The 12332-nt window shown below is 35.5% G+C and overlaps 1 protein-coding gene across 1 annotated transcript; it reads left to right on the top strand.

Moving 5' to 3' along the window:
* The first annotated feature begins 9758 nt into the window (after window positions 1-9758).
* LOC132543632 (uncharacterized) lies at window positions 9759-11922 on the top strand. The gene is made up of 2 exons (XM_060207148.1): window positions 9759-10407; window positions 11495-11922. Exons 1-2 carry the CDS (start codon window positions 9759-9761, stop codon window positions 11920-11922), a joined length of 1077 nt encoding a protein of 358 aa, XP_060063131.1.
* The last annotated feature ends 410 nt before the right edge of the window (window positions 11923-12332 follow it).

Genomic DNA, 12332 nt, shown 5'->3' with positions numbered 1-12332 from the left:
TTCTGCTTTATAATTATATACCAGTTCTTGATTTGCCCAGTGTTTATTTAATCTATTTTTGAACGAGTTTGAAAGAAGCTTGGTGAGATAGGTGATTAGATTCCTGTGACGTTTACAGGTACATTTATATGAGTAATGAAAAGTTATCTTTATCAAATCTTTAAAATAGTTTAAACTTTCGAGATCAAATCTAATTATTTTTCGACATGTACACTGATTTTCTTTAAAAAGAAAATTTGACCGTTTTTATTAATAATATTTTTTTGTTAATATTTACAACCAAAAACGTGAACATTTTGATTATATCTAATATTTTACTACAATTGAATTACTCGCATTGTAGATGACTCTCTAGATGACACAAAACATAAACAAATAAAGATAATATATAACAACAAGGACCCATTAAATCTAATCCAAGATGACAAACCCCATCGGAATTCCTTTAAATACTCTCACCAAATTAAGTTACAGTTAGAAATAAATCACTCAACCTAAGTAGAATCGGTTAGTGACAATATTCTCACCTAAATAATTAAAACCATGTGATGACGATGAATGTTTGTGTAAAATACGTATCATTTTAATTTTCGTTTTATATTCATTTTGTAAAATCAGAGCTTTTATTATAACAAGAATATCAAAACAAATCAAAAATAAAAATAAAAAATGCTCTCTCCTCGTTAGATAGGTCGTTAATTGCTACCAAATCATCAATAGACCATTTGCATTTTCATTGTTATCAATGACTAATCTAAATAATGATATCAATTAAAACGTTGTACATAATATTATATAAATATATATTTAGATATATCGAAATCTATAGTGCACGTTTCCGTAGAAACAAGATGCAGCTATATGTTACCTGAGGAAGTTTGTCCATTAATTGAGTGTTAACTTCCTTACCTTTAGCCCGGGGACTTCCTACAACCTCTGCTTCCGACTCCAGATCAACTCATCGGAAATTCCAATAAACCCGGGATGCCATTAGCTCCGGATGCTGAACCGTCAATCATCAGGGTGCCCTTGTCTTGGAAACGGAAGCCACGCCCACTTCATCCATTACCTGACACGTGCGGTTCACCTATTAATTGCTCAATATAATTACAATCATGCCATTTCGTCTTTTGATTTGCTAATCGTTTTATTTAATTGTTTCCTTTCCTGATAAAAAGATTAAATCTTTTTAATCAGAACATTTAATGAAACATAGACATGAAGTGATTAGCTATATACAGACCGGCCTAAAAGTCTGGTTTGAATTTGCACAGTGTTAACAAAACAATGCTCGATATTATAAATCATCCATTTTTTGAGGGTTTCAAACTAACTTTTCCTTGTACAAAAATTTAACACACATAGAAATCCTCATAGACATGACATTTGTAAGGAATCTTATTTTGAGGTAAAAATATTGATTTTTTTTTTTGTCTTAAAATTGTCAGTATCTGATCATTACTGATAATGAGAACAGTTTGATATTAATGTTGTTATTCATGTTAAAAAGAACACCTGTTTGTAGTTAGCGAATCGTACAAATCGATTTCTTTATTAAGATTCAGATGGGAATTTATCATGATAGAGATCAAGAGAATAAAACTCAGGCATGCATCCGTCGATTTTATCAGTAAAAACGTTCGAAATTAAATCGAAATCAAACATTATTTCATTTTCTTTAATAGTATAATTTGTTACTACGATACATGTTTAGGACATATTTTAACTTATTTCTATAATAAGCATCTTAATGATGGTACCAACCTTAGAATCCTACAATTGCTTTGAAAATGGTTGAAAATGACAATTTCCTATTTCCTTGTATAACAAATTACTTTAGCGACTCAGGACATCTTCATTAGCGTGCGCCTCCAGCTTCCGCGTGTTCAGCTATCGGCCACACATCTCACCGTAACACCCATCTCGCCACGTAACTCGTATAGATTATGAATTATCTCGACACTTTCCATTTCGGAAATGTTCAACTTTAAAAGTCACGGAATCTATTTCCGGCTTAATGTGCTCGCTGAGCAGGTGCTACGTTCTCGTGCCGCCTGGCTTCAAAGGGACAAACGCGATGGCCCGGCTCCATTGTCTTAGACAAATTGCTTCATTGCTGTCGTTATCGCGGTCGCTTCATGTCTATCGTCAGTGACAATGAATATTTAATGAGGAATTGTTAAGATGTCTATTTGGTCCCCTTTTAACCTGTCCCTCCTCGTATACCGCAATATACGGGATACAGCTAAGAGAAATGGTGCGGAAAACGTCATCGGAAATTCTAAGGATTGAGCGATTAAGACTGTAGATCCGTAAATACAGAAGAGGGAGATGATAGGAGATGACACTAAAAGATTCCCCACGAACTTTTATATCGGCCGTATTAACGGTGAAATGGTTTATGACATCACGTGATCTATTAAGTTATCAATTGAAATCGTTTAATGTTGGAGTGTCGGCTCGTCGCCATTGTCATTTGTTACCTTTGTTGTGGTACTTAGCTCGTTACAATGATGGTAAGGATCAAAGGAAGGCGTGGTCTGTCCATCCATAACTACCCGGAACAGATCGAAGCGTAGACAAGAAGAATTCCCTTCATCCATGTAATATGTGACTATATTTTCCTCAAGACCCTCTCTCCATCTCTGTACTTTACAAAAAAGAGACTAGACTGAACAAATTTTAACTGATGTTGATTTGTCAATTAGTAAATATAACTCGGAAGTTTACGGAACGACTTCATATTTAGAGTTACTTATCAATCAACTATGTCGCTTTCTATGTGTTTTATTTTCATTCTCTCTTTAAAGTCACATTTGAATCTGGCAAAGATTACATACGAACACCTAGGAACACAATATAACCCAAAATACAGAATCAAAATTTCAAAGTATTAACTACATAGCACCCACGCACTTTTAACGTACGGAATCTCATTTGATAATCCAATGTAGTTATAGTGATACTTCCTCCGGGAAAACCTATTTTTATTAGCGGAATACATATGTCATAATTAAACAAATCGCTATTCAAATCTCTTGTGTACAATATCCGTGTACAAGTCTTCGTTTTTATTAAAGAAAACGTAATGATGGAAATCCCGAACATGTTATAGTCAAATTTGCTAATAAAAGGGAAGGGACGCCGTTTTTCATTTGAAGTCATCACTAAGCTGTGATAAAATCCAGTAGACACCAAAAGTCAACGACAGACGTAGGATATTGAAACCTTCCTATAGTTGAGGAGACACGGAAAACGATTTGGCAGAAATGAGGGACTAAGCGGTGACAAACTTTTCATAGACGGTAACTGGCATGTACCTAATGACCTATTATATCGTTGATAGAATATGCCAACCAGAGAACCGGACAACTCCAAGGCAAGTTCACAGGACAGGACATCATCACTAACTCATAGGTGTCTAAATCAAGCGACACCAACGCCCGTGGCGCGAGACATCAGCAAGTTAAGACACTGAACCGAGTCAGACCTGTGTCGGAACGCGCTCCAAGAGGTCAATCCCATGGAATTAAAGACACATTACTTAATAATTGAATATTGAAGCACACGACCTAAATTATAAAACTGGACGAATTATCACTACCCAAAGGGTACCAGTCTTTTATACAAAGACATAAGCGAATAACACTTTTTAGTATAAAAGAGTTAGATAAATTAGATATAAATAAATAATTAGACTGCATCAAATAAATGTTTCGTCCTTCTAGGACTCGTCACTGATTTCCATAAAGGGGAATAATCCATATATATAAATATTTGTACGAAATCTATATAAAACGTGTACAGGTTAGAGCTTCCGACGATATCAAGTCATCTTCTAGTGAGGAAATCGATGAAATCTGGAATGGACTGTTAAATTCATCAAATAACAACCACGTGGTAACATTACTTGTTGATTACAATGCAAAAATAAAATGTTAATGAGTATGTTTTACTAGACAACAACTTGGCTATGTTGGTTGATGTAATGAATAACTAACGAATCAAGCAAATATTTATAGGATTCTGATCGAATTCGACAATTCAATGTTCTCTTAGAAAGACACAGTGAGCACACTTATAGACCCAGTAACTTTGGTATCAGGTTGTTACATCTCTGTAGGAATCTATATATATATATATATTGGTAATGGTAGATTGGGCAAAACACGCTTATTAATAAATGCACCAGTAACGTCTGTTGATGTAGCAAGGTCTGTTGATGTAGTACCAAGGTCTGTTGTTGTAGAAAGGTCTGTTGATGTAGAAAGGTCTGTTGATGTAGCAAGGTCTGTTGATGTAACAAGGTCTGTTGATGTAGAAAGGTCTGTTGCTGTAGCAAGGTCTGTTGATGTAACAAGGTCTGTTGATGTAGCAAGGTCTATTGATGTAGAAAGGTCTGTTGATGTAGAAAGATCTGTTGCTGTAGCAAGGTCTGTTGATGTAGAAAGGTCTGTTGATGTAACACGGTCTGTTGATGTAGAAAGGTCTGTTGATGTAGAAAGGTCTGTTTATGTAACAAGGTCTGTTGATGTAGAAAGGTCTGTTGATGTAGAAAGGTCTGTTGATGTAACAAGGTCTGTTGATGTAGAAAGGTCTGTTGATGTAGCAAGGTCTATTGATGTAGCAAGGCCTGTTGATGTAGCAACGTCTGTTGATGTAGCAAGGCCTGTTGATGTAGTAGCAAGGTCTGTTGATGTAGCAAGGTTTGTTGGTGTACCAACGTCTGTTGATGTAGCAAGGTCTATTGATGTAGCAAGGCCTGTTGATGTAGCAACGTCTGTTGATGTAGCAAGGCCTGTTGATGTAGTAGCAAGGTCTGTTGATGTAGCAAGGTTTGTTGGTGTACCAACGTCTGTTGATGTAGCATGGTCTGTTGATGTATTCGCACATGCTAATAACGTTGAGGTGTTGTACTTTGGTTTCTGACATTCATAGAAGATTATTTTTATTAGACAAGACTTATCCCAAGTTTAAAGAATTTCGTAAAAAATTTAAGAAGATAGATTGTGTAAAACAAAACAAAAATAGCACACACACATAAAACATATTTTGAGACAAATAGCTGTAAATCTATTTAGAATGACTTGATACTAACGAATCATAGGAAAATTAAACTACCTAGTGATAAATCGTGTGGTATAAATAGAATTATAAATGAACTTGTCAAAATACGTCACGTGGACTCTCACCTTTTTTAATGTATATCTGTTAAGCATTATATAAGAAATGGGTATTTTACCAGACTCTTGAATCGGAGTAGTTAAACCCTATTTATAAAAACAAAGGTGATCCGGCAAACTTGATCATCTTGGAGGTATTACACAGATATCGTCCCTTGATAAGGTTTGCAACCGATTAAACTTTATTTACTTTACAACAATTGCGAAGCATTATATTAATCACTCTTGTTGGCCCTGATGGAAGCGCGCGAGTTTCCGGGGAAAATCCACGTGGTCGGGCAGGTGACCCCATACCTTTTCACATCCATTCCGGGAATCGAACCCCGGACAGCTAGGTGAAAGGCGAGAGCGTTACCACTACACCAACCGACGACCAGATTGAACCGATTGAATAATCCAACAGAGTGAAAACAATTGATTAAATATAATTGCCCAATGCGATTTTAGAAATGATCACTCAGAGAATTAAACAGATAATATATCTTACATGTACTAATAAGTTTATGTCTATCGGGTGAAAACTATACTGTGCTTTGGTCGATCTTAAGAAGCTTGATTCAGTCTCGGGATATGACCTCTGGTCAAAAGTCTAAATCATTAATAAAATTGGAAATAATTCAATGTAATTCATTACATATATAAAGATACAAAATTGTTTGTGAGGAATTGGCGAGAGATAAATATCCCCTTTTTATTTTCACTGTATCTTAATATCGTAAAAAATTGATACGTAAGTCTTCCTGTAGACCCGAAATTTAAGCTATTTGATGCTTTGGTACAACCAATATTGTGATATTCATTTGAAGTATGGGACTTTTTGAAAAAGGATACACCTTTTTTAAATGTATGCTGAACGTTAGGAGAAGCAGTACATCTTGTATGGTTTATGGGTAATCCTGAAAATTTCTGATTACTGACATATAATGAAAATAATTGATTGTCACTGGTAAAAGAAAACTATCAGGGATATTGTATGACCTGATATAAAGTTACCTTAAACCATTATTGGGAATTTAATTGGTTGAAGGTTGTAAAGTCATTTTCAAGTGAAACAGGCGTTAACTTGTATTGATAAACCGATGTGATAATCTACTAAATAGAACAGGATTGAAAGCTACTTTAGAGCAGAATCTCTGCAAGATCATTATATTCACAAACGATAAAGATCACACATCTAAAGAAAAAATGCTTATAAGAAAATTTTGGTTGTGAGCAGTATTTGATAAAAATCATTATAGAAAATAGAAATATTTCATGAAAATTCAGAACTTAAGCCAATTTCTGTTGAAGCAGAGATATGGTCAGACATAACGAGGAAATAGACGGAAATCTTTTTCTTATTTGTACGTAAAAACCCAGAGGTAAAAATAAATAGGAGAATATATATATATATAAATATGTATCAAATTACCATGTTATATAAGTAGGAATACTAGGCTGAGCGCTTTCCTTCCTTATTTGGAGAGACAACCTGGCTCTGACGACTGTTTCTTTCATCAGCTCTCCTGGTGTTGGAGTATTCAGCTCCCAAGAGGTAAGGTAATATAATAAAACTTTATATTAACGGAAGTATAACACTTCACAATAATCTGTTCAAATCTGTTAGCTATTTAATCTCTTGTTTCAAACATCGGAACGACTGGGTGCAATTTACAAATCTTGACAAATTGCTTTCTGTTATGTAAGAGATGTGAAGTGGTTTCCGTTGTCTATAATGACAACTCTATATTCAGGATACAAAAGTCTTCCTTACTATTGAAATATAGGAAAATGTTTCGGTAACCTTTACAATTTTGCGTGCAATTTAATTAAAACGAATCTCGCCGACATAAGAACAACACAATAGTTTTAAATTCTAAGCACTGTAGATTGCCAACAAGTTTTTTGATCTTGTCCTGACCAGTGTTGCGTACGGATTAAAAGTCAGGTCCCGTGTCAGATTGGTACAAAAAATAAGATTGGGAGACTAAAAGGTATAGAGATGAGTATGTTAACCAGTGTCTGAAATGACGGTAAGATGACGGACATTTTGGTGAACTTTCTATTGACCATATGTGCGGCCAGTGCATTTAGTTATACTGCTGGAAACTTGGCTCCTACGATACAACGCCCAATCTGTTGGACCGTGACCACGAGAATTCCGCTGCAGTGGGAGGAGTTTGTCAGCTTTGTTTACATGAGGTTTAAGGATATGGAACGTCTATTGACTGAAAAGGATAAACGCATTGATGAAATGGAGTCGGACATCACTAGTTAGGTGATTGAAATTAATTTCAAAATGATATAACGTCACTCGAACAAAAATTATTAAAAAGAAATGATGTTTCGACAAACTAGAGACCATGTTATCAGATTTACAGATAAAAGAACCGTTCGATGTCTTTTCAAGTGAACACAATTCACGACGAAATTCTAGATATCACTTTCCAGGAACCGAAAGTAACAAAGTTGATGATAACCTTGACGAAAGCCAAGGCTCTGGAGATAGTGAAGGTGAGATTACATCCGGGCACCTCTCCGTATCTAAATCTCCGAACCATCATAATGACAGTGTGTTTTCGATTTCCTTTTAACATTGATGTATAAAATTATGAAGACTGTCTTCTGAATCATTATGACTACGCCGATACTGTTGTACACAATAAGAAACCAGAGCATGAGAACTTCCGAAGGCAAGCTTCTCTGTATTCCAACATAAACGTGAGTGTACAGAAATACAGCAGGGATATCTAAAGTAATTCTTGTAAGTATATATTAATACTATATACTGTCTAATATGACCTTCATTTTCGTTAATATTTGACATATTTGCTTATTTTATATCTGGAAATTGTTGTATAAGTCGCAAAATCTTACTTATTGTACGTGAAGAGATAAACATCCTACCAAGATTGTGATTAGTTAAAAGTAAGAAATTTCCTTATCATGTGTTTATTACTTCACAGGTCCATTTTTGAGTTTGTATCATTCTTATATTGATATGTTGATGTTTTCTTGTTGTGTTTTAAAATCATTACACACAGAAATAAGCATCTACTAGTGTATTAGAAAAATAATATGGCGATGTCCTTTAAAATATGTTATCTTTCTACTGCTGTCCTCTACACGATTACGACTGTGTAACGCAATACAATAAATAAAAAAAATGAACACTGAAAATATTTTTGAAAGTTTTTTGAAGTTCGGCTACTGCACAAAAGTATGTTAAGAAATAATTCTGAATTGATAATTGGGTCTAGAGAGTCAGACAGTTGATCTATCTAGGAGAAGGAGTGTTTGAAATAATAGAAGAATGGGTTTAGCTACAATGTATACTAGGTTTTGTCTAGGTATCTTGTAGTTGTCCAGGTAGTCGTCCTAATCGATACCAGTATCATTTGTTTACTCCGATCAACACAACATGAACGCTTTGGTTACAAACAAGAACAAAGACAAAAATTAAATGATTGGATAAGTACACTTGTCTCTTTGTATTTCAAAATGTTATTGGTCGATTTTGAAATTTTCTAATTCATTTTCATATGTTTCTGTTCTCTAGTATCATAACATTGATGAGGACGAAACCGCAACGCGTTGCAGATTTTATTAAGTATTCAATTGATAAACTGCTCTTACTAAATTCAAATATTAAACAAACTTTTTTTTGTGGATATTTAAAACATCCCTGGTATGCCGATTCGGTGTGATATCATTTCACACACAATAGTCTTTTTGATACCAGGGAACAAACCATTAATTATTTCACATGGCATACGTGTTTGCTGAAACATAATTAATGAAATATATAAACGCAACTGATGGAAAGTCATGATTTGAATATTTTGGCATATTGTTATATAAAGACAGTATTGGTGTTAATAATGTAGAGAACAATGTTACTGTGTGTGGTATATGAAGCATTGGTAACGGCATAGCACTCGAAACAGAGGCTCAAGACTTGTTTAGTCAGGCAGCCACTTTTCGTTTCGTTATATATAAATTTCTGTTGTTTTCTATCTTGTTGTACAAATCTCTGTTGGTTTCGGTACGTACAAATCTGAGGTTTCGGTACGTGCAAATCTCTGTTGGTTTCGGTACGTACAAATCTCTGTTGGTTTCGATCCGTACAATTCTCTGTTGGTTTCGGTACGTGCAAATCTCTGTTGTTTTCGGTCCGTACAAATCTGTCTGTTGGTTTCGGTCCGTACAAATCTCTGTTGGTTTCGGTACGTACAAATCTCTGTTGGTTTCGGTCCGTACAAATCTCTGTTGGTTTCGGTATGTACAAATTTCTGTTGTTTTCGGTACGTCCAAATCTCCGTTGAAGTGTGTTCATTCAAGAATTAACCAAACGTCAGTTGTAGGATGTTTGAGTTTTGGTTCACATTAAAATCTATGCGCTACCTATGACTTTCCATATTGACAGATAAGGTCTCCTTATAAGGTTTCCTTATCTGTAGAATATTACTATACATGTTGAAGTCTTATGTGAAACTTGTATAAATGAAAGGATTATTGGTGTAAACACGTGTCAGCAGAGTGGGACTTTAAGAGAGGATGGCAAAGATGCTTATACATTTTTTCTTGACCGCCATCATGGCCTTTTCGTTCGGAAATACGGATAGAAACTGGCTTAGTCTTATCAACCCACCTGTAAAATGGCAGGCCTTTGACACAGGAAATCAAATACCACCATTACAGAACCTTGACCCCGATCAGTCACCTCAAAAATGGCTAGAACTTTTCACATTGATTTACCGTAAAATGGAAGGTATGGAACACCAGATGGTAAGAAAGAACGAACGCATTGACCAACTAGAGTTACACATCGCTCGTCAGATGACTACTATAAAGCGGCTAGAACAGGAGATGTTATCAATGAAGGATACGATGTTAGAGAAGGAAGTGACTACAAACGATATCGCTACGAGAGTATCAGACTTGGAAACGTTCCTAGCTCTCAATTCAAGTCCAGGGAACAGTGCATTTAAACAAACCTCTAAACCTTATCAGAATTCACGATACAGACTAGGTAAATTATCAGACTCCATATCTAGAGTTGTGAACATGTCTTCCTCACAAGCCCTTACTCTTCAGGCTTCCAATCCTCAAAATGACGGTATCATGCCGCCTAGATCTAAACAACATCTCCGGGATGAGGACAACCACCATCCCTATCAACCCGATGACCACAGTAATTATACAATCTCGGGAGATTTATTGAAATCAAGATTCAAACCAAAAGGTAAGTTGAGAATCTGAGAAACAAAATTCGAATATAGACAATAGAGATAAAGACTTATAGACTATCCATGGAGCCACTTGTCTGATTAGTTTTCCAATCTCATATAAAGTGGTAACAGATTAATCATTCTTTTCATCCCTTGAAGTTTCCATACATTGCAGAAAAGGTGTTTTTTCATTATTCTTGAAGCTATATCAAACTCTGGTCTTATTGTTATGTCATCTTATATAAGAATGTTTGATGCCATGTTATAATAAAACAATGTATGATGTCATATTATCATAAAACAATGTTTGATAAATTATAATATAACAATGCATGATGCCATATGATAATATAACAATGTTTGATGAATTATAATATAACAATATTTGTTGTCACTTTATCATAAAACAATGTCTGATTTAATTTCTTGTTTTATCTCACGACGACAAAGTAAGTAATGCTATAATATTTCGTAAATAAATATGTCATAAGGTTTATTGACTTCAAAAAAGGTTTATTTGACGCAAAGTTTAAATAACAGCACACGGAGCAGAGGTTCACGTTGCACAACAAATAAAACATTTGATTTGTTGTAATGGGAAACATTTCTTTGTTTCTCTGACGTTAAAGCGGCTAGTAAATAAATATGGAGAAGTCAAATAAGTTTTACATTTATACATATAGGTAGATATCAAAACATGGAACGAAATGAAAATATAACATTGGACTGTCGATTCGACACCTCTTCGTTATGTATGCTCAATACCAAACTGGTCCCACAATGTGCATTCACATATCACAAAAAATGTTCGAGGCTCGATTGCCCCAACGGACATGGAATGTTTGGTGGTCACCTGTCGACCATTTGGGTTTCTCCCAGGTACTCTGGTCTCCTCCCAAAGTAAGACTTTTCGCGCGCCTCGCTGTGGGTCAACAAGAGTGATAAACTTGTTTAGGTATTGTTGTAAAATCAATATTTAAATAACAAGTTTTCAGTATTGTTTAACTCTGAATCCATAGCTGAATGGAAACATATTTAAAAAAATATATCAAGAACGTATTTTCAGTTCATATTAAACATACAATGTATCTTGTATTGTAGGAGCCGCTTCGTTCTCTCTTCAGGAACCAGTTGCGTTTCATGTGTTTCTATCCAGGGACGCATGGGTTGTTAATGATGACGTAATAATGTACGACCAGGTGGCGCTAGATCAGGGGGACGGATACGTCCCGAGACTAGGAATCTACGTCGTCCCAGAGTCCGGTACATATGTCATCACTTGGACGATGTATTGTTACGGACAGGAACTTTTCCGGACTCTCCTTTTGTTGAATGGAGATGTTAAAGGATCCTCATGGACAGATTCGGAATTGTCCAAAGATATCCATCAAAGTTCCGCTCTCGTCGTCCTCACGCTGAACCAGGGAGACCATGTCTTTATCCGCATGGGACCCATCTTCGGAAACGCGACATTATTAAGTCGAAACGACGTAGCAGTGTCCACATTCTCCGGCTGGAAACTTGGCTGAACAATTGCGGAACATACCTTATATGATTTGGTTCGGATTCAATCATTGTCACCGCTAATTAAACATTTCTGATAACGAAGTGTTCCTTTACTAATAAGTTAAACTGGACAAAAGACTCGGCATCTTATCCCAGTAAGTATATTAACCAGTGTTTGATGAGTCTGTCAGGATGGTATAGAAGACTCACAAGTGAATAACACTTTTCGATATAAATTAAGAATTGAATACAGTGAAGCAATATAACTAATTAAAATACACCGTGCTGCTGCTGCTGCATGCTTCGTTCTGTAAGTACTTGTAAGTGATGCTAAGCGCCTAAATTTTGATACCAAGGAGGTGACTGAGGAAAACCAGAATTGGCCGAAAAAAGCAAAAACGTCAAAGTCTAGATTTGGAGGTGCACCAGCCCC

The sequence above is a fragment of the Ylistrum balloti genome, unplaced genomic scaffold, assembly GCF_031769215.1.
Source record: "Ylistrum balloti isolate Yb309-2 unplaced genomic scaffold, AGI_CSIRO_Ybal_v1 Utg369760, whole genome shotgun sequence".
Classification (NCBI taxonomy): Eukaryota; Metazoa; Mollusca; class Bivalvia; order Pectinida; family Pectinidae; genus Ylistrum; species Ylistrum balloti.
This window is presented reverse-complemented; position numbering and strand designations above follow the sequence as displayed.

Coding starts and splice junctions, on each gene's coding strand:
- LOC132543632 (XM_060207148.1), top strand. CDS start 9,759: ATGGCCTTTTCGTTCGGAAATACGGATAGAAACTGGCTTAGTCTTATC. Junction 10,408..11,494: donor ATCAAGATTCAAACCAAAAG/GTAAGTTGAGAA, acceptor CTTGTATTGTAG/GAGCCGCTTCGTTCTCTCTT.